Source organism: Cydia amplana, chromosome 27 (assembly GCF_948474715.1).
Source record: "Cydia amplana chromosome 27, ilCydAmpl1.1, whole genome shotgun sequence".
Classification (NCBI taxonomy): Eukaryota; Metazoa; Arthropoda; class Insecta; order Lepidoptera; family Tortricidae; genus Cydia; species Cydia amplana.
In genome coordinates this window covers 3,844,543-3,868,831 of record NC_086095.1, presented here as the reverse complement: position 1 = coordinate 3,868,831, position 24,289 = coordinate 3,844,543, and the positions used below count along the sequence as shown (strand labels likewise).

General features: G+C 40.0%; 1 protein-coding gene across 1 annotated transcript; it reads right to left on the bottom strand.

The window, feature by feature from the left end:
* Nucleotides 1-1,390: 1,390 nt before the first annotated feature.
* Nucleotides 1,391-22,446, bottom strand: LOC134660403 (uncharacterized). The gene is made up of 14 exons (XM_063516140.1): nt 22,411-22,446; nt 21,821-22,087; nt 20,248-20,385; nt 16,905-17,007; nt 14,782-14,939; nt 13,420-13,462; nt 11,102-11,204; nt 8,494-8,638; nt 6,026-6,186; nt 5,750-5,833; nt 5,591-5,613; nt 5,325-5,484; nt 2,546-2,762; nt 1,391-1,591 (listed from the first exon to the last, which is right to left on the bottom strand). The coding sequence occupies exons 1-14, from the start codon at nt 22,444-22,446 to the stop codon at nt 1,391-1,393; spliced, it is 1,839 nt and encodes a 612-aa protein (XP_063372210.1).
* Between the last annotated feature and the right edge of the window lie 1,843 nt (nt 22,447-24,289).

Here is a 24,289-nt window from a genome sequence, read left to right as displayed (position 1 = left end):
GCGTTAGCGTCTAGTCAGCGCTATGGAAAATGGCATCGCTGCGCAGTTGCGCCGACGTTGCGTCGAGCAGCAGCCATAGAGTTAGTTGACTACTTATATCCCGACGTTCGGGAGACGCTAGTGTCGGGTGGCCCTTAAAGTGGTAACACACTATCGGACCGCACCGCGACCTTGGTGTGGTCCGATAGTGTGTTACCACTATTACAGTAAATGAGTGTTATTAAGTATCGTTAATGTACTTCTATGCAATTGGGTGGTAGAATATAATTTTTTTGTAAAAATGGCGGCTAGTTTTGTACTGATTTAATAGTAAATACGTATACATATTGTATTGGTTTTATTTTGGGTATCCTAAAGCCACCCAACTATAGTTAGTCAAAGGACTGTCTCATTTCAAACATAGACATACCTAGGCACTAACATTTTCAAGTACATAAATGTGACGTCCCACGGATAAAGGTACCTTATGGCCGTTGGCGCTTACGCTATTATTAACGCCGCTCCGCCGCCGCGCGCTATTATTATTGCGGCGCTATGCGACGTAAGCGCCAAGTGCCATAAGGTACCTTTTTCTGTGGAACGTCACAAATTGTGAAATGTTAAACTATTTTAGTTTATAATTTTTTGGATGTATGTATTTCTTACTTGTTTACTTATTTAATAAAAAAGCGTAGGTAATAAACAATAAAACTAGGCAAGATAAGTATGTCTTTATTTGGGTAAAGTACTACAATCTCATTATTACTACTATACTTAATATACTAACATTATAATTAACAACGTAGGTACCTACACATAAAAAGGTCCAGTCTACATTTTGGCTGAAACGTAGGGTCAAGGCGGGAACAGTGGCTCAAGTCGCCCAAATATCGCTATACATTGTTGCACCCTTACCTGTGAAGCCGTGTCCAGCCGATACAATTTTCGCCAATCTAATGAAATTGTCCGATCAAATCAGGACGTGCGGACGCAAACGCCAACTTGGCTCGCCGAATTCGACCGCCGATTATGACCGATATTACCGATGAAATGGGGTGCGGACGCAGGAATACCAATTTGTGACGCTAGTATTTTCGTTTTGGAGCATTTCTTTTACTTAGAGGGCTCATAATGCCATAAATCTTAAATTGTAGATTGACGCCAATTTCATTTCTGACCAAATCGGTCGATTTGATCATCCCGTCTGGACACAGCTTTAGACTAAGCATTCCTCGTCATTGAATTTGTTCGATTACTGCATGTTTCTGCTCTATTAGCAGCGAAGTAAATAGCCTCATATTGGAATTAGGTTGAGTGAGCCACTGTACCCGGCTATTTTTTCTGAGCCACTGTTCCCTCCTTGACCCTAGATTTCAAGTTTCGAGTCACCGGAACCTAGTCGCCTAGATTTCTAAGCTCTCTTGTTCCTAGTAGACCCAGACCGCAATTTAGGCAACTTCGGCGTCCATTCCTCTTCATCTGACTTTTTCCTCTTGAGTCGCTTCGCAGGCCTGGGCACGTTCACCGGGTTATGGGAGCCGCTCAGAGGAAGCTCCTCAGATGGGTCCTGGGTAGGTATCTCTACTTCACTGAACTCTTTCAAAGGTGTATTCTGAAAAGAAAAATACTTTAATTTGGGTTAGTAACAAATATTTGTGTTCATCACACAAATAAATGCCCTTACCGGGATTCGAACCCAGGACCTTCTGTACCTATTATTTATGCTGAGGCCACGCCTAAATACTTGGCTATATATTACAGTTTGTCAAAGGACTGACTTATTTCAAACATAGACAGAGAGATTCATATTCCTACTATCTTTGTCTCACACTAGAACCCAAAATAATGATGAGTATAGTTTTTTTTGTTCTTATTTACTGACAAATTGGTTTGACCAACTATAGCTATGATTATATTTTTTCTAGTTATGGTTTGACCAACTATAGTTATGATTATGTTTTTTGTAGTTATGGTTTGACCAACTATAGTTATGATTATGATTTTTCTAGTTATGGTTTGACCAACTATAGTTATGATTATATATTTTTAGTTATTGTTTGACCAACTATAGTTATGATTATATTTTTTCTAGTTATGGTTTGACCAACTATAGTTGATTATATTTTTTCTAGTTATGGTTTGACCAACTATAGTTATGATTATATTTTTTCTAGTTATAGTTTGACCAACTATAGTTATGATTATATTTTTTCTAGTTATGGTTTGACCAACTATGGTTATTTTTTTTCTAGTTATGGTTTGACCAACTATAGTTATGATTATATTTTTTCTAGTCATTGTTTGACCAACTATAGTTATGATTATATTTTTTCTCGTTATGGTTTGACCAACTATAGTTATGATTATATTTATTTCCAGTTATGGTTTGAAACTATAGTTATGATTATATTTCTTCTAGTCATAGTTTGACCAACTATAGTTATGATTATATTTTTTCTAGTCATAGTTTGACCAACCATAGTTATGATTATATTTTTTCTCGTTATGGTTTGACCAACTATAGTTATGATTATATATTTTCTAGTTATAGTTTGACCAACTATACCATATTAATTGTCTCAGGCTTGTCTATAACCGTGCCGGGGTTAGTTTCCTTGAGTGTGATCTGCTGTATGGGGCCTAAGGCCTCCCCGACGGGGTCTGAGGCCTCCGTCTCTGCGATGACACGCTCGACGATGCTGTCGCTGTCCCGCTCTGTCAGGAAGAACTTCTTGTAGGCCAGCTTGAGACGTATCGGGTTGATGTTTCGGACTACGGTCAAACTGAAAAATAACACTGATTTAAACTTTCACGATTTTTACACATTATTAAATTATACAACGGGACTTAATCGCGTATCTAAGTTTTAAGATTTACCTCCGACGTTTCGAGGACGGCGTTGTCCCCGTGGTCTCGGAGAAGACTGGCTTAAGTTGACATCAGCATCGTCTAACCGCGCGAGTTTTTCGAACTACCCGCACTTGGTCTTGTTTATCCGCTTGAACGTTTTGCGCACTAGGGATGTCACTCTGTCGACACACAACACTAACGATATTCGATTTATCGACTGTCGATATTCGTTTACGCTAACTTAGATACGCGATTAAGTCCCGTTGTATAATTTAATAAACTGAAAAATATTTAAAAGTTAGTGCCATAGCCACTCACATGATTCCAGTAACTAGAGTTTCAACATTGCGCACCTCTAAAATGATCGTCGCAACTTGAGTTGCAAAACGGAGTGTATGCGGTTTTTTATTTATTATTTGTGAAGGGCTGCACAGATACGGTATAAACAATTTTTAAAACACAGACTACCAACGTGACAATATTTAAAAAATGTTTCAACCATAGACAAATAATATCTGGGAGATCGAGCTTTGCTCGGAAAACATAAAAACTCAAAAATGCGCGTTTTCCCAGAGATAAGACCTAGCTAGATCGATTTATCGCCCCCAAAAACCCCCATATAGCAAATTTCATCGAAATCGTTAGAGCCGTTTCAGAGATCCACGAAATATTATATATAAATAAATATACATATAAATAAATAAATAAACAACAATTGCTCGTTTAAAGGTATTAGATTAGATAAGTAAAGAAAGATTGGTAACTCCATACATCAGTTTTCTTACAAAAACGCGAGTTTTTTCGTAGTCGACATCTAACGTCAAGTAGTGGAACTATCAGTACCGCTTGACACCAGCTACTTTACAACTAATATTATAAGCAGAAAAAGTTGAAAATAGACTTCTAGTGCATCCGGTTATAAAATTAGGTGAAAATTGTTGAGCATTAAGAACCCATCAACGTGCACACTAGCGCCACTGCTAAATAATCGTGATTATTTCAATTTAACGAAAGATATTAAAAAAAATCGGCCAAGTGCGAGTCGGACTCGCGCACGGAGGGTTTATCAGTTTATCAGTTTATTCCGCACCATCAACAAAAAACAAGCAAAAAAACGGTCACCCATCCAAGTACTGACCCCGCCCGACGTTGCTTAACTTCGGTCAAAAATCACGTTTGTTGTATGGGAGCCCCACTTAAATCTTTATTTTATTCTGTTTTTAGTATTTGTTGTTATAGCGGCAACAGAAATACATCATCTGTGAAAATTTCAACTGTCTAGCTATCACGGTTCGTGAGATACAGCCTGGTGACAGACGGACGGACGGACAGCGGAGTCTTAGTAATAGGGTCCCGTTTTTACCTTTTGGGTACGGAACCCTAAAAAAGGGGGCCGCTACGTACTGTATCTTGTATTAAAGTACCTTTTGAATACATCAAACTAGTTTCTATGTTGCTGGATTCGTCAATCTATGCGTACAAAGTTAAAACGGCCGTTTTAGTTTTTTGAGTTCATAGATAGACGAATCCAGCAACATAGGAACTAGTTTGATGTATTCAAAAGGTACTTTAATACAAGATACAGTACGTAGCGGCCTCCTTTTTTTTAAATATCTTTCGTTAAATTGAAATAACCACGACTTTTTAGCAGTGGCGCTAGTGTGCACGTTGATGGGCTCTTAAAGTTTTACTTTGCCGCGATATCTTTTGTCAACTAGCAGAACTGATAATGTCCGCTACTTCACGTTAGATGTCGACTCCGAAACAACCAGCTAATGTTTTGGTAAGAAAACTGATGTACGGAGTTACCACTCTTTCTTTACTTATATTTCTCTATGTTTATGATTATATTTTTTCTAGTTATGGTATAGACCAGCGGTCGGCAACCTGCGGCCCGCGAACCTGTCACTTGCGTTTCGCGAGCCTCGCTGGCTATTTTGTGTAATACCACATTGTATGCGCAACGTTAGTTCCAAAAATCGCCGTTAGATGGCGCCCTCTGTGGACATTTTTGGTACTAAACAGTGGCGCCATCTAACGGCGATTTTTGGAACTAACGTTGCGCATACAAATCGGCGCCCCTGGCGGAAAAGTTTTGGTCCAGAACCGGCACAAACACACTACTGCCGGTGAGCGAGGCCTGGCCAGCGTGCGCCGGAACACGCAGAGTCACTGTTATAGTAGACTATACCATAGAGAAAAAAATACATAGAGTGCTCACTCTATACATCAGTTTTAGTACCAAAAAGACTATTAGGATCTAGCATCGAGTAGCGGAACTATCAGTACTGCTACTTGACAATAGATGTAGCACCGACCGGAAAGTCTTATCTCAACAGCATAAGACTTTCCGGTCGGTGCTACATCTATTGTCAAGTAGCAGTACTGATAGTTCCGCTACTCGATGCTAGATGTAGACACTGAAATTAATAGTCTGAACTGATGTATGGAGTGAGCACTCTTGTCTTACTATATTTCTCTATGACTATACTCACTTGTTGGGGTCTATGTTGGCCAGAATCTGGTGCGAGGTCAGCAGTCGGATCATCTTGGCGGTGCTGGCGAGGGTCAGGTTGAATCTGGCCATCAGCTCGTCGCCGGTAGTAGTGTGTTTGTGCCGGTTCTGGACCAAAACTTTTCCGCCGGGGGGCGCCACTTTGTATGCGCAATGTTAGTTCCAAAAATTGCCGTTAGATGGCGCCCTCTGCGGACATTTTTGGTACTAAACAGTGGCGCCATCTAACGGCGGTTTGGAACTAACGTTGCGCATACAAATCGGCGCCCCTGGCGGAAAAGTTTTGGTCCAGAACCGGCACAAACACACTACTGCCGGTGAGCGAGGCCTGGCGCGATCACATGGTCAGCGTGCGCCGGAAAATGCTGAGGCACTGTTATAGTATAGACTATAGACTATACTCACTTGTTGGGGTCTATGTTGGCCAGAATCTGGTGCGAGGTCAGCAGTCGGATCATCTTGGCGGTGCTGGCGAGGGTCAGGTTGAATCTGGCCATCAGCTCGTCGCCGGTAGTAGTGTGTTTGTGCCGGTTCTGGACCAAAACTTTTCCGCCAGGGGGTGCCACTTTGTATGCGCAACGTTAGTTCCAAAAATCGCCGTTAGATGGCGCCCTCTGTGGACATTTTTGGTACTAAACAGTGGCGCCATCTAACGGCACTGTTATAGTATAGACTACTCACTTGTTGGGGTCTATGTTGGCCAGAATCTGGTGTGAGGTCAGCAGTCGGATCATCTTGGCGGTGCTGGCGAGGGTCAGGTTGAACCTGGCCATCAGCTCGTCGCCGGTGAGAGAGGCCTGGCGCGAGCACATGGCCAGGGTACGGCGGAAGATGCAGAGGCACTGGGGACACACAAGCACAGAATAAATAGGGGCACAGACAAGACATCCTCCAGACCATAGAGAAAAAAATACATAGAGTGCTCGCTCCATACATCAGTTTTAGTACCAAAAAAACTATTAGCATCTAGCATCGAGTAGCGGAACTGTCAGTACTGCTACTTGACAATAGATGTAGCACCGACCGGAAAGTCTTATGCTGTTGAGATAAGACTTTCCGGTCGGTGCTACATCTATTGTCAAGTAGCAGTACTGATAGTTCCGCTACTCGATGCTAGATGTAGACACTGAAATTAATAGTCTGAACTGATGTATGGAGTGAGCACTCTTGTCTTATTATATTTCTCTATGTCCAGACTAAGCATAGTAACGCTGCCCCCTTTGCCACTATATACGGTAGTTTTACTCCATCTTCGAGTCAAAGTGTCTTTGCGTGACGTCCGTGTCTTTGAACGGACCAATCACGGCACGGGACTCGCTCACCTCGTCCCCCGCACCCCAGTATTTTTGGCAGCGTCGGTTTCATGAAATAATTGCTCTAAACTCCGTCTAGAGGATTCCTAGTCTATGAATAGGGGTCATCCATTAACCTTTTGGACGCCAATGACCGATATATCCGCACCGTAGGTTCAACGCCAAAGATTAATCGGTCACAGACCACAGAGCAACATCGACCTACGTGCATATACATGTTCAACTTCAGTTTTGACACTTCAATGTTGTGGCGTCTGAGTGACAGCTTTTGTGTTTGACACGGCGTCGAAAAGGTTAATTACATCACGTTTAGGGGGGGAGGGGGTCAAGAAAATATGACATCTAGTGACAGGGGGGAAGGGGAGTCATAAACTTTGTGACGTCACTTTAATTTATTTAAATAATTTTATTCGCTGTACAGTTAAACAACAAGTTTTTGGAACGATACTCATTTTTATTCGTTTAATTTTCTTTCCTTATCAGTTTTGGGTTATAAAATTACTAATATTTCTTTAAAAAAAATTATTAGATCAAATATTAATAACAGTACAACCTACTTTATTCGATTTCCCGATTTCGTTGAAAAAATGTGACGTCACACCGGGGGGGAGAGGTTTGCCAAATGTGACCGAGTGTGACAATGGGGGGGGGGGGGGGGGGCATAACCTAGAAATTCGTGTGATGTAAATTAATGGATGACCCCTTAACAGTACTATAGGTACAGAAGGTTCACTCTCTAACAAAAGGCGTCTATTACGACAGATATGACCACTAGGTGGCGCAAGCGCGAGCAATACATTAAGATGTTATTTTGTGCAATAAAGTTGAAATAAATAAATAAATAGATATGGTGCTCAGACCAAGCAATAAACGCGAAAATCAAGATTTGCGAATTGCGGGCTTTTTTTCTCTGTCACTCTAATTACTCCTTCATTGGAGTAAAAGAGAAAGATTCCCGCAATTTGCGAATTTCGGTTTTCGCGGTAGCCACTCAGTAGGGCCAGGCGTGTCTCACTCCGTGATTTCGTCGCTTTGCTACAGGTAGCTAAAAGTACATCCGTTCGGTCCCAATTTTGGGGAAAGCCATAAGCCGCGCGTGGCGCTGTCGCCACCTAGCGGCCATATCTGTGCTGGTCGTAACAGACGCGTTTTGTTAGAGAGTGCGTCTTCTGTACTTAGTACTATTATCGAACGAGCGAGCGAAGCGAAGTGAAGTTCTTACATTCAACTTGGAGCACACGGCTGGCTAGGGGCACGTCCCGGCATTTCGATGTTTTTATGCTGAACTATCAGAGGATAGTTTGATACACAATAACTTAAGTAAATTTGTTCTAATTTAAATAAAATTGGGTAAACGTGTAGTCGAGGGCATTATATTATAGTCATTAAATTATGAGCAGGCTCGATCAAGGGGTTATTGAGCTAGAAGAGCTTAGAAGGCTAAAAAGCTATCTGTGAGGGGTCTTGCTATTCTGGTCATCTTTTTTGCAAGAAAGTATGGTCGAGTTTGGTATCAAATGAAAGTACTCGGCTTAAACTCACAAATAGCTTTTTAGCCTTCTAAGCTCTTCTAGCTCAATAACCCCTTGATCGAGCCTGCTCATAATTTAATGACTAAAATATAATGCCCTCGACTACACGTTTACCCAATTTCATTTAAATTAGAACAAATTTACTTAAGTTATTGTGTATCAAACTATCTTCTGACAGTTCAGCTTAAAAACATCGAAATGCCGTGACATGCCGCTAGCCAGCCGCGTGTTCAAAGTTGAATGTAAGAACTTCGCTTCGCTTCGCTCGCTCGTTCGATTATTTATTCTGTGGTAGGGCCCGTACCTCCTGCTTGCGGCTCCCCAGACCCTCTAGTATGGAGCACGTGGACCTCCTGGCGGGGTCTCTGTCCGCGCACTCCGCGCAGCAGTGCTCCGTTATCGGCCCCAGCAGCCCGAAGCACGTGGCGTGCTGCTGGGTGTGGCAGAAGCTTAAAAAAAATAAAGTAAAGTAAAGTATTTATTAATTGTAAACTGATACTATACTAGCTTACTGACTAACTTATACTTAACAAACTGGTGATTCCAGAAAAAACTCATTTAGTTCGTAAAATAGGTACATTTTCAATTAACCAGTTTTTTAATTTTAATTTAAAGCGATTCCCCTCCAACATTTTTATTTCAACTGGCAACTTTATTTACAGTACATATGGGGCTACTTTTCCGCACTAGTGCGTAAAATAGCACTTTTCGTGCATATGTTGAAACTTGAAAGTGCCATATGTACTGTAAAACGTTGTTCGATACACGTGCGAATAGGTAATTCGCAACTCGTGTCTATTTAAAACACTCCCTTCGGTCGTGTTTTAATTTATCGTCACTCGTTGCGAATTTCCTCTTTTTCGCACTTGTATCGAAAATAACTATTTCGATACAAGTGCGAAAAAGAGGAAATTCTAAACGAGTGGCGATAAATTAATTTACTAATAAAGGTAATATTAAAAACGGCCACGCACTTGTTTGTAAATTTGAAACGAACTTGCAAACTAAAAAACCGGGGTGCGAGTCGGACTCGCGCACGGAGGGTTCCGCACCATCAACAAAAAATAGAGCAAAACAAGCAAAAAAACGGTCACCCATCCAAATACTGACCCCGCCCGACGTTGCTTAACTTCGGTCAAAAATCACGTTTGTTGTATGGGAGCCCCACTTAAATCTTTATTTTATTCTGGTTTTAGTATTTGTTGTTATAGCGGCAACAGAAATACATCATCTGTGAAAATTTCAACTGTCTAGCTATCACTGTTCGTGAGATACAGCCTGGTGACAGACGGACGGACGGACGGACGGACAGCGGAGTCTTAGTAATAGGGTCCCGTTTTTACCCTTTGGGTACGGAACCCTAAAAACTAATAATTATACCTAATAATAACATCTCAATTCTAGCACCGTACGTCAGCTTATGTGTTGGAAGTTTGAAAATCAATTAAGTACTGTATTATCTCATTTTTAAAAGTTGCTGTCAAAGTACAATTTCTTACAGGTGGTGGCAGATTATTCCAACACTTAGTTGCAGCGTATCGAAAGCTGCCACGAAAAGCAGACGTACTGTTCTCTACGTTTCTCTATGAATCTTCTGGAGTTTTATTTCATGGCTCCTCTACACGATGGGCCACGGCGGCCACTCCAAGGGACGCAGCCATGCGGTAGAATGAGATAGCAATACCACTTGCTCCCTCTAACGCATAAATGCGTCCCTTGGAGTGGCCAGCGTTGGCCCATCGTGTAGAGGAGCCATCATGCATGGTGTAAAATAATTTATTTTAAATACAGTCAAATACCCTATTTCGCCATTTTGACAGTGTGAGTAATAAACACTCACCGGCACGTCACTAGCGCCTGTTCGCGGGAATCCTGTTTGCCGCAGGGACAGCGAAGGGATGGCTCCAGTGACTCCAAGTCTACCTCGCAATCCATTGACCCGTTAAGGCCCCAGTACAGAGTGGTGAAGGATGAGCCATCCCACGCCGGGCACGCCGGCGCCATTGTGTACAGGGGCACAAAATAGATACAGTACAGAAGTCAATCACATGTATGTACTTCACTTTTCATACCTACGCTCGGTGGTCGCTCTAGGGTTGTCAACTATGATTTAAGCACAAAAAACTATCGTGGTAGTGGCACTCGTATCTAGTAGTGGCCGGGGCGGGGTGCATACCTACCTACCTAACTGTTCTGTTTAACGTTAAAACGAACCATCGAAATACAAGCAGATACCTACTTACCTCTCTGAAACCACTGGTAGCTTAAAAAACGACAATTCACCGTTTAATGTTGAATTTAAACAACCGATCACTGAACAGTTATAATAACTTTTTTTTTGTTTCTCCATTATTGCACAAAAAAGTTCACAGACGCGTGTCTCAAGCGGATGGCACTCGCGCTCGCACTGGTCCCAACCGGTCCGAGATATCGTGTCCGTGAGCAGTGTCTATGTGTGCGTTGCTCGAGCGCACTTTGTATGTAGATTGATTTCTGTACTGTATCTATTTTGTGACAGGGGGCAATGGTATACAATGGCGGACGACTGGCCGTCAGTTGTCAGCCGTGGTAGGCAATCGGAAAGTTGTCGGTTTTGGCCACGGTTTTGGCACACTTTAAACTCTTTAAAGGAATCGTGGCGTACCGTGGCCTGTGGTGTTCACACAGTCGCCATTGTTTGTTCAGTTTGACGTAAATACGCTGTCAGTTTGACAGCTGGCTGGAGAGACCCGCTGTTGTGTATATTGTATGTATATGTATATCTGTATATCCACCATTGTGTGAACACCTACGTGATGTTAGCTTACAGTTGCGCATTGCAAAGCATGGCTTGGAATGGACATTCCTTCACCACTGTGTACTGGGGCCTTAATATTTCGCCATTTTGACAAGTGTGAGTAATAAACACTCACCGGCACGTCACTAGCGCCTGTTCGCGGGAATCCTGTTTGCCGCAGGGACAGCGAAGCGACGGTTCCAGTGACTCCGAGTCTACCTCGCAATTCATTGAACCGTCTGTAATAATAAGTATTTCGCCGTTTAGAAAGTGTGAGTGTGATTTCAGAATAGCCAAATTATTAATGTATTAAAGCCCGTAATAATTCGTTAATAAGCTCATAAGGCTTGTGTTGTACCCACAACACAAGCCTTATGAGCTTACCGTGGGACTAGGTCGATTTGTGTAAGATTGTCCCATAATATTTAAAGTCCGTCAACCAAATCTTGTCAGTAGTAAAAGGCGGCAAATTTGAAAAATCGCGGGTTAGCAACACTGTGTTCGAATAATTCCAAAATGCGTGTCATCTGTGTTTTATCTGTGGAATGTGGATCGTGAATGACAGCCGTCACCTTATTTGTTTTCATTTGGTTTTCAATCTGAATCGTTTCTGTTTCAAGCTTGGAGGATATAATCAAACGGAGACGCCATGTCTGTAATTTTCTGTACAAAACAGTCTGCCGATTTTTGCGGGGGAGGGGAACGTCAAATGTATGCGTAACGTAAAAATAGCCATGTCAGATAAACGTCAGTCCATACATTGTGTATGACCGTTGGCCGCCTATTTTCGACAGAGGGGAAAGCCTGTTAATGGCTACTCCGTTTAGTTGTATCCTCCAAGGTTTCAAGAGATATTTCTGCTGTCACCATTAAATACCAATATATTAAATAAGAATAAGCAAAGCTAAGGGGCCTACAATGTACAATCATGCTCGTTGATGGTAAACATTACTAAAAATTGAGGTTATGACAAGTACATACTGGAAGAACTCTTTCGAACTTTTAAGATTATGTTCAGTTTTTTTGTTTTAGGGTTAAAAGGCATAAATAAAATTAAAACGTATGCCTAAATCTATCCAACAAGACCATAAATTGTGTCCTGGAAACCGTCCATAGGCCCACATGTCTAATATTTTCAGCAATCAGTTGTGACTATTTACAAAGATGCAATAGAATACTACTAATGCTTGGTTGAAGTGACCCGGTAACATTGGTAACTTCATTATATTTTTTCAATTAATGACCTGAATTATAGTGTAAGTTAAAGTGACCCTTATCTTATTTACCTTTAAATTAAATAAACACCCAAATATCAGTTGTTTTATTTTTAATATGTAATCCTATTGTACAATATATACCAATCAAAAAAATTACACAGGCATGTCATATTCATCCAGAAGAGTACACTAATTTTCATTAACAAGTGGCATATTATATTGTAAATAAGAAATATATGCACTATCTATCTGCATTTTGATATGATTTTATTTTAGTAAACTTAGAAGACATAGATAGGGAACAAAGAGAATATAAGCACTACAATAGGGAGTTGTTTTTGATATCTTCAAATTTGTTCATCATTTTGATTAACATTGTTTTAACATCGCTTTTAATTTGTCCGTCCATGTTTCAAATTTTTTCAATAAACCGCGAGTGACAATTTGAATTGACGTCCGCAGGGCGCGCTCAGCGGAAAAAAAAATCTTTTGGTTCGATGTACATTGCTGCTTTTCTTAGCGCAATACTGCTCTTTGAGTGTTGCCCTACTTTAGTTTGCTTTACATTGCTACTGACAAGATTTGGTTGACGGACTATATTTATTTTATTTATTTAATTATTGCCCGTAAAGCCAGCCCCTAGATATCTATGTCAATGCATTAACGCAAATAAAGCTTACTTACCTAATTACTTAAATTTTACAAGGTCCTGTTTGACTTGTAATGTTTGCAAAACAAAAGACTCTCGCAATCTTGCTAGAGTACGTAAATTTTCTTATTTTTTTATTTTTATTCGGTGGATTGTTTTTTCTTCTATTAGACAACACACCTACACAAAATGCTTCTGACTCTAGCAAGATTGCGACAGTCTTTTGTTTTGCAGCGAAAATTCCGGCCTGGTTTGTATGTATGACTGTATGTATGTAAGTTTGGTCTATCTTGCAAGCTAAATTAGACCCACTTCTCATTAGGTTATTCTATAAAATAAATAAATAAATATTATAGGACATTCTTGACACACAGATTGACTAAGTCCCACAGCACCCACAGTAATCTCAAGAAGGTTTGTGCTGTTGGTACCCAGCCAACGATATATATAATATACAAATACAATAAATACATAGAAAACACCCACAACAAATATTCACAAACAGTCCGCAGCAGAAGTTGCTAAGCGGGCCAGTTGTGCAGGTGTAGTACTTAGTTGTCTAACTATTCTGTGTGCTTAGTAACTTACCTTCAACATCATCATCTTGTCTCATTTCTGTTGTATCCGATGGCTGAAACAAAACAGATTTTTAGACGAAAGTCGACGATCGCCCCGAAAGCATTGACGTATACCATAGAGAAATATAATAACACAAGAGTGCTCACTCCATACATCAGTTAGACTATTCATTTCAGTGTCTACATCTAGCATCGAGTAGCGGAACTATCAGTACTGCTACTTGACAATAGATGTAGCACCGACCGGAAAGTCTTATCTCAACAGCATAAGACTTTCCGGTCGGTGCTACATCTATTGTCAAGTAGCAGTACTGATAGTTCCGCTACTCGATGCTAGATGCTAATAGTCTTTTTGGTACTAAAACTGATGTATGGAGTGAGCAATCTATGTATTTTTTTTCTATGCGTATACCTACGTATATACATCTCAGGACTGGCCTTACGGGCAATAAGAATGGGGCATGAATGGGGTCAGTACAGCGGTGTGACACCGCGACAACGCGATTGGTCGATGAGTTCGCATCACGCGCGATTGGTCGCAACTAGTTGCGTTAGACTGCACGATTGGCTCGAATTCGTGAGTGACACCGCTGAACTAGTACCGTTTTAGTGCACGTAAGGCCCGTCCTGAGATATATGTCAATGCCCGAAACTATATAAACGTTTTTAACGTTTTCCTTTCCGGGCTAGCACGTGATTGGCGCGACAGTATCTCGCGGCGAGATAGACTGTGTCCATCTTTAATTAACATAGAAAAAGACGGGTACGTTAGATATCGACTAATACGAAAATAAGCAGCGTTTTGGTATGAAAGTGATGTATGGAGTGAGCACTCTATGCTTATTTCTCTAATATGTCTGGGTCACATCAGATATATAGTTCGTTTTTATAGCATTAGAAAAAAGGTAAACAATTTTGACGTGTCTTATTATTGAAAAACACTTTTGAAAAATAAGTCACGGCAAATATGTAACAATTATGAATCATATATACGATCATTACATTATTTTGCTTTCATAAGTAATAGGTAGTTACTGATTTTTAATTAAAAGACACGTCTAGATCGCGTAGTCATTTTCTAATGATAAAAAAACGAATTATGTAAATAGGTAAATAAATAAATATTATAGGCATTATAGGACATTCTTACACAGATTGACTAAGTCTCACAGTAAGCTCAAGAAGGCTTGTGTTGTTGGTACCTACTCAGACAATATACGTACGACATAAACACATAGAAGACACCCAAGACTCAGGAACAAATAATATATGCCCTTACCAGGATTCGAACCCAGGACCGCGGCTTCACAGGGCAATATCGTGGCTGAGCCGTAAGGACATGGTTAGGTACTTTAAAAAAAAATCCACTGACCTCATCAGGCATATCCTCCCGCATGTAAGTTCTAGCCACAAGCTTGTGGTAGGGGGTCTCGACGCGGCCCAGGCGCACGGCCGCGCGCAGCGTGTCCGACACCGGGTCCGGACCGGTACTAGCCTCGAAACCGGGCGCTTGGTAGTCCTCGGGAGCACCTAAGCATAGAGAAATATAGTAAGACAAGAGTGCTCACTCCATACATCAGTTCAGACTATTAATTTCAGTGGCGACATCTAGCATCGAGTAGCGGAACTATCAATACTGCTACTTGACAATAGATGTAGCACCGACCGGAAAGCCTTATCTCAACAGCATAAGACTTTCCGGTTGGTGCTACATCTATTGTCAAGTAGCAGTACTGATAGTTCCGCTACTCGATGCTAGATGCTAATAGTATTTTTGGTACTAAAACTGATGTATGGAGTGAGCACTCTATGTATTTTTTTCTCTATGACCTAAGGGCATGGTCAGTGTTAGATGCCACGAATATTCGGAAACTATTCGGTATTCATAAGTCATAATTTATTTATTGCATCCATGGTTGTTACATTGGTGTTACATAGTGAAAGCGAGTTTCACATGGACCCTGGTAGGACACAGCAATAGTCTTAAATCTAAATTATGCTAGGTATTCGACAGTATATTTATATAATAATTATAAAATTAGGTCTTTTAACACAATGGTTAAGAGATTGTAATTTAAAATGTTATAGCAATGAATGTCTTGGAAATATTATTGATAATTAGAATTAACATTGAAATTGTAGGATAAGTATATAATATTATAAAGTATATAATATTATTCGGCCGAATGTTGCGTACTATTCGGCCGAATACCGAATATCTCTTACACGCTACCTAAAAAGATAAATTACACAATAAACATAAGTGTTAGTTAGTGACGTTAGTGTACTTAAAAAAAAAACAACGGGTTGCACTCCGGGAGTGCCGGCAGAAGTGAAAACTCAATGACTAGTGCAAAATGTCTGCAGCACTATTTAGGTTAACGCCATCTAGCGTTATTTCGTCGCATTACTTGAAACCCCTAAGCACATCACTGTTAGTACTCGAGTTATATTAGTACCAGTTATATAGAGGGAAACTCACTAGATGGCATTTAAATCAATAAAGAAAATCTCAATGACATTGTAACAGGTCACGTGTCCTTCTTACGTCTTACGAATCTTACCTCTCGCGAGTTTAACATTTTTTCCCCATCACAAAAAGTGCACAGCGCCGCTAAAGAAGTTTTCACTTCAATAAATAAGTTTTTACTTATACTAAATCTTACTCTCATTGATATTAAACTTTCGTGAGACATATTTTAAACTGTTTATACGACAACGGTTTCACTCACTACGGACGAGGCGGGCGGCGCGATCATCAGTGCACGAGTTGCAGTCGCCGCGAGCACTCGAGCCTGAAGATGGACCCCCGAAGGGCCCGAAACATGTCGCCAATAGCGACTAAAAATTCAAGTGAGTGAAACCGTTGTCGTATAAACTAGAGATGCACCGGATATCCGGTTACTATCCGGTATCCGGCCTATCCGGCCGTTATTTTAGTATCCGGCCGGATACCGGATAGTAACTTACTATCCGGCCGGATACCGGATAGTAAAATTAACACATTGGGGTAAAAAATGGAATCTAAAAAACAGTCACGGTCATAATGCTAACGACACAGTAGATAGAAATGAATACGTAACCAATGTCACACAATACACTTATTTGTTTACACAAAAATACGCTCGCGTACTTGTAACTATAAACGAACTTACTACGTAATGACATGATAAAACTTAAAACTCGTTACGATCCTAGAAATGTGTCCGCGCGAACGTTCACTACCTGCAAAACTCAAAATATAAGTATAGTTCCGCCAGCCGAATATCCGGCGGCCGGATACCGGATATTCGGCCAGTGTCCAGCGGGCTCAGCACGGATCCATTTTTATCCACTATCACTAAGCCCGTCACTTTCGCACTTACATACTTGTTAGAACGTGACAGGCATGGTGATAAATGATAAAAATGCGACCGTGCTACTAGGGCTGGCCGGATATCCGGTATCCGGTATCCGGCCAAACAACTATCCGTTGCATCACTAGTAACAACTTACTCTCATTGTAATAGATCCGCAGGCTGATATCGTAGTCGACGGGCAGCGGCGGCATACCGCTCTCGTACACGGAAAGTGTGCGCAGGAGCATAGACGTCGCGTTCTGCACCGCCACCACGGAACAACTCATCGACTTCATATGAAACAAAAATGTATGATGTAATTGATGTATTTCTGTTGCCGCTATAACAACAAATACTAAAAACAGAATAAAATAAATATTTAAGTGGGGCTCCCATACAACAAACGTGATTTTGGACCGAAGTTAAGCAACGTCGTGCGGGGTCAGTACTTGGATGGGTGACCGTTTTTTTGCTTGTTTTGCTCTATTTCTTGTTGATGGTGAGGAACCCTCCGTGCGCGAGTCCGACTCGCACTTGGCCGGTTTTTTAGGGTTCCGTAGCCCAATGGCAAAAAACGGAACCCTTATAGATTCGTCATGTCTGTCTGTCTGTCTGTCCGTCTGTCCGTCTGTCTGTCCGTCCGTATGTCACAGCCACTTTTCTCCGAAACTATAAGAACTATACTGTTGAAACTTGGTAAGTAGATGTATTCTGTAAACCGCATTAAGATTTTCATACAAAAATAGAAAAAAAAAAACAATAAATTTTGGGGTTCCCCATACTTCGAACTGAAACTCAAAATTTTTTTTTTCATCAAACCCATACGTGTGGGGTATCTATGGATAGGTCTTCAAAAATGATATTGAGGTTTCTAATATCATTTTTTTCTAAACTGAATAGTTTGCGCGAGAGACACTTCCAAAGTGGTAAAATGTGTGTCCCCCCCCCCTGTAACTTCTAAAATAAGAGAATGATAAAACTAAAAAAATTATATGATGTACATTACCATGTAAACTTCCACCGAAAATTGGTTTGAACGAGATCTAGTAAGTAGTTTTTTTTATACGTCATAAATCGCCTAAATACGGAACCCTTCATGGGCGAGTCCGACTCGCACTTGGCCGGTTTTTTTTTTATTACGATACGCAGTTGAAATTTGGATGCATGGATGGTCGGACAGACAGACGCACGAGTGATCCTATAACGGTTCAGTTTTTTCCATTCGAGGTACGGAAATATATAAATATATACAGGGTGCTTCCTGTAACAGGAGCAATAAATTAAACTGTAGGCTGTACTCCTCAAACTGACCAACATTTGTTCTGTCTGTGAAAATTTCAACTGTCTAGCTATCACGGTTCGTGAGATACAGCCTGGTGACGGACGGACGGACGGACGGACGGTCGGACGGACGGACGGACAGCGGAGTCTTAGTAATAAGGTCCCGTTTTTACCCTTTGGGTACGGAACCCTAAAAATTCACTGTCTTGGGTGGGACTTGAACCGACGACCGCTGGATCACTAGTACAGTGCTCTTCCATCTGAGCTACCAAGACCGTGCCCAATTCAGTGAATATTTCCACCATATATGAGCCCTAGGGAGGCTCATAGCGACATCTACCGTAAGAGTACTACACTTCTTAAACGGCTACCAGAGTTCCAAATCATAAGTAAGTAAGTAAATACACTTTATTGCACCACAAAGAAAAATACAATAACAGATTTACAGTGTAAATAAAGGTAGCAACAGGCGGTCTTATCGCTGTAAGCGATCTCTTCCAGACAACCTTGGGGTAGCAGGATATAAAGAACAGAAAACTTTTAAAACAGGTAGAGCACGAAATAAATTACAGGAATAAGAAGATTACACATTCGATCATATACTATTATACAGGGTGCTTCCTGTAACAGGAGCAATAAATTAAACTAAAGGCTGTACTCCTCAAACTGACCAACATTTGTTCAGCAACTTTTAAAAATTACGAATCCTTTAGACTTCCTCTTTTTCATACAAAATAAATATTGCCTTCAATGTACGCTGACATCAGTGTGTTTGAGGTTGCTTGTCAGTCTTGTCACGCTTTAAACATAACAAAATTTGCAATACATTGCGTCTTAGAATAAACTTTAACGTGTAATAAAAATCAAAACATGAGTTATTTTCAAAAATTGCTGAACAAATGTTGGTCAGTTTGAGGAGTACAGCCTACAGTTTAATTTATTGCTCCTGTTACAGGAAGCACCCTGTATATATTTATATATTTCCGTACCTCGAATGGAAAAAACGGAACCGTTATAGGATCACTCGTGCGTCTGTCTGTCCGACCATCCATGCATCCAAATTTCAATTGCGTATCGTAATTAAAAAAAAACCGGCCAAGTGCGAGTCAGACTCGCGCACGGAGGGTTCCGCACCATCAACAAAAAATAGAGCAAAACAAGCAAAAAAACGGTCACCCATCCAAGTACTGACCCCGCCCGACGTTGCTTAACTTCGGTCAAAAATCACGTTTGTTGTATGGGAGCCCCACTTAAATCTTTATTTTATTCTGTTTTTAGTATTTGTTGTTATAGCGGCAACAGAAATACATCATCTGTGAAAATTTCAACTGTCTAGCTATCACGGTTCGTGAGATACAGCCTGGTGACAGACGGACAGACGGACGGACGAACGGACGGACGGACAGCGGAGTCTTAGTAATAGGGTCCCGTTTTTAAGGGTAAAACGGAACGGTAAAACGGAACGGGTACGGAACCCTAAAAACGTACCTACTTGGAACGTAAAATGCTCTAGTGCAGAAAGTAATCATTTTCTGCACGTCTTTTAGAACAACAATGACCCTCTTTCAGAGCATGAGAAATGAAAATAGGTGGGTAGGTATATACATATTTAATTACACAAACGGGTCTACCGCGATATAGTTTCATTGTTTTTACCTTAAATTCCGACGTTTCAGCTGAGTTGGACCAGCTGTGGTCACGGAAAGACTGACGTCCCAGCAAATGTCAACGGAGACATAAATAAAACAACTACCCGAAAATAGTTTATAAAAATGTTCGGGGTAGACAAATAAATTGCAGCGTGAATTGAAACGTCGGAATTTAAGGTAAAAACAATGAAAATATCGTGGTAGACCCGTTTATTAAATATTGTGTACAAAACGCGAGAGTTTAAAGTATTATCATAGAGAAAAAAATACATAAATTGCTCACTCCAAACATCAGTTTTGGTACCAAAAAGACTATTATTTTCATAATCGATATCTAGCATCGACTAGCGGAATTAAAGTCTGCTCAACAACATAAGACTTTCCGGTCGGTGCTACATCTATTTTCAAGTAGCAGTACTGATAATTCCGCTACTCGATGCTAGATGTCGACTCTTTTTGGTACCAAAACTGATGTATGGAGTGAGCACTCTTGTCTTACTATATTTCTCTATGCCATAGATTTTCTATATAATACCATAGAGTCTATGGTATTATATAGAAAATAGGTACCTTTTCGTTGTTTCCGTTCGCAGAGCTGATGTTCATGGAAACTCCGTCAGCGTTGTAGGTGTACTCGAAGAGGTGGTATTCTATCATGTTCTCCGGAACACAGTCGCCCTTGTGGAAGCAGATGGCTAGCTGATGTACCTGCGGAATAAGATAAGATAAGATAATATTTATTCCATTAACAAATATCCAAATTTTTTTTTATATAGAAATGTTTATTGAACAAAACATGACAAAAAAAAACAATAAATAAAAACAACTTAATTACAATTAAACTAAATACAAACTAAAAACTATTCTAAAATAAAACTAACCTAAATCTAAAAAGCGGCCAAGTGCGAGTCCGACTCGCCCATGAAGGGTTCCGTATTTAGGCGATTTATGACGTATTAAAAAAAATTACTTACTAGATCTCGTTCAAACCAATTTTCGGTGGAAGTTTACATGGTAATGTACATCATATATTTTTTTTAGTTTTATCATTCTCTTATTTTAGAAGTTACAAGGGGGGGGGACACACATTTTACCAATTTGGAAGTGTCTCTCGCGCAAACTATTCAGTTTAGAAAAAAATGATATTAGAAACCTACCCCACACGTATGGGTTTGATGAAAAAAAAATTTTTGAGTTTCAGTTCGAAGTATGGGGAACCCCAAAAATTTATTGTTTTTTTTTTCTATTTTTGTGTGAAAATCTTAATGCGGTTCACAGAATACATCTACTTACCAAGTTTCAACAGTATAGTTCTTATAGTTTCGGAGAAAAGTGGCTGTGACATACGGACGGACGGACAGACAGACGGACAGACAGACAGACATGACGAATCTATAAGGGTTCCGTTTTTTGCCATTTGGCTACGGAACCCTAAAAAGGCCCCTGCGGCAAGGTCCCCAAGATGCTGGCTGCGTTACCTCGCTGAACTGCCAGACTGAAGCGTTGAGTGAGGTAACTGCCAGCTCTTGGGTCCCCAGTTGCATCCCTGAGTCTATTTGAAAGGTCTCCAGAGACTCAGAGCGCCAGGACCCCACGGACCCAGGGTAATAATAGGTACAACATTATAATAATCATAATAGGTACACTTAAGTAGTACCAGTGGGGAGACACTCCTGGCCTATAACCACCAAAATCGAAGTTCGCAAATTGCGGGCATCTTTCTCTGTTACTCTAATTACGCTTTCATTGGAGTAAAAGAGAAAGATCCCCGCAATTTGCGAATTTCGGTTTTCGCGGTAGGCCCTCTTCGGGCAAACTCGGCTCCGTTCGGCTCAGCATTGCAACGAGCAATTATTAGGGTTGACACAACTTGACGTCCCTTTGCGTGCACGACCACAGATAAGATAATGACTCGAATTTTGACAACCCTAAATAGCCGAAATCGCCCACAAATTTGGACTTATTGCAATCCTTATTAATATCGAAACAATATCTCTATCTACATAAAAGTTATGTTTCTAATTAAGTGTAAGTAGCTAATTAAATATCAAAAATATTATTTGCTAATACGAGTATGCCAAGTGGACGAAAACTAGAGCATGGACGGAAACTAGCTCAATGACCCCAGTTGTAGCGTACTTACATATTTCTTATCGAAAGCTTCAAACGTGCATTTCAACGCTTTGCTCAGAAATCGAGCCATTTCATCCTCGCATTTGTCCTTGAGCAACTTCAGCCTGAGTCCCGCGAATTGCTCGGTATCGTAGCTGTCTTCCGGTAACGCGCATTTCATATACGTTATAGTGCTCATCGCCATAACAGTCAACTGTTTTATAAAAGTCACAGAACTTGTGTAGTTTTCGGTGAAGTGTTTCGGGAACAATTTTAACCATTCCTTTTCTGATACAAGCTGAAATAAGAAGGCGATGCAGTTGGCAGGTCGTAAATTTTGTTAGAAAATAGAAATATAACCTAAAAAATAAAAATGCTCAAGGTAATTCTCCTTTGGAAGTTGTTGCAAATAGTACTTGCATATTTCCTAGAAGGTACATACATACTAGGTTTTTTACTTAATCAACGTCACTAATACATTTTTTATCAGATGTAGACATAGGTATAGATAATAAGTGTAAACATTTTACTTTAAACCAACTAAGCAATACAATTTCCATTCCTAAAACTTATCATGTTCAATACGTATTTACTCAAAATAAGACAAAATATTGTACATACCTGACGGGTAGGAACTTGGGTTGTAGTTGCGGTCATGGTTAAAAGTTTATTTTAACCCGAAAACAATAAAACAATGAAATAAAGCTATGAAAATGCTTCGTTAAGTAACACATTCCAATGAGAAATAAAGTTTTTTTTTCAATTGTTTCCCGCCAAAACGCTCAGACTGTTATTTAAAACCTCTTCCACACGAGCTATTTTTTCTGTTCAAAATGTTCGGTTCTGGGTTAAGGCTTCTACAAACGTTTCGACAAATGCTCTGTAATCAAAAAAAGAGTAGAAACGGAACTAATATTTTTTTACTCTTACAACACCGTTTAATCTGTGTTACATCTCTGTCGCACTTGTAAATTAGTACGTAAGTGTGACAGGGAGGCAACACTTCGAACATTGTTCGCGTGGACCCTCTGTGTCGGATTATTTTCGTATTCATTGGATTGTGTGAATTTGTAGCTTGTAGCATGCTACTTGTTACAATTAAAACGTCTATATAGTTTGTCAAAGGACTGTCTCATTTCAAACATAGACAGAAAGAATCATACTATTTTTGTCTAACACTAGTACTAGCACCCAAAAGAAAAGGATGAGCATAGTTTTTTTGATCTTATTTACTGACAATTTGGTTTGACCAACTATAGAAGTCTGTAGTGTCGTTCTGTGTGCATACTCTGTGCTAAAAGTTTATTGTTAATGGCAATACTTTCACGGAAAAATGTGGGATCTCGCACGTGGGAAATCATAGGCTGCCATGGTATAATAATATACTCCGCCTGGTACTCTCTTCCGAAATTCGCGAATGACCTAACTGTCACTTGCCTACGTCATCATGCTGTTTACAGGTTCTCAAACTTTAAAATGTGGGAGAATTTTAACCAACGGTGAAAATTATTTTAACGGCATTAATTTTAAGTTATTCATGTAGAAACATAGTAAAATAAAACAAATCTATACTGCACTTTTCACTCCTACTCTTACAGTTCCGAATAGAGAAGCCAACCATTTTCGTAACAAAACATTAATTACCAAGCTTACGACGTGAAAAGTTTGGAAAACACTGCGACTGCTGACACTGAGCGAGAAGGAAATAACAATTAACACGCGTTCGACAAGGATGACGGTCAGGGACAAAATGGCGGATTGTCAAATGTGACAGCGCTATCCTGTGTTGCCAGTAGTGTAAACAGAATTACCCGAACGTCTGAAATTTGTTTCATGAATCGGAAGATATTGCTAACGAATAATTAAAAATGACGTGTTATTGTAAAATTTAAGATAAAATACATATAATAGAAAATTATAAAATTATAAAGAAATATTTTAACTTATTAACCATAGATATAATGTACCCATGTAACATGTTATGTTGAAATAAAGTGGCAATGTTATTGTGACGTAGGCAAGTGACACTCTGGGAAGAGAAGACCATGTTTTATTAGACCATGATAGGCTGCGAAACTCGTTCTATTCATGACCGGTGTTGCCTGTTAATTACTAAGCGTTACTTCTATGCAATTTATAACTATAGTGGTACATTCCGTAATTGGGATACATAACATAATTTACCAGTCATAGATACATTTTTATAGTATACCTACCTAAAATATTATTATGTCACATTTATCTTAATTTTCTGGCTCTACAGAATCTACAGATATCCGCACTATAGATTGAAATGGAAGTATTTACGAAGAGACACAAGTTATCATAAAAGTGGCTACAATAATATCGATATAAATCGAAGCGAAATAAAATACAAATTTGTGTTAGTTTGGGGTAGACTTTAATTTTACTTTTATATTAAAAACATTAAAACTTAATTATTTTTATTAAAGTAGAGCTAATATCGGGTAATTTTTTCGGCTGAGGTTGGTGGGATAAA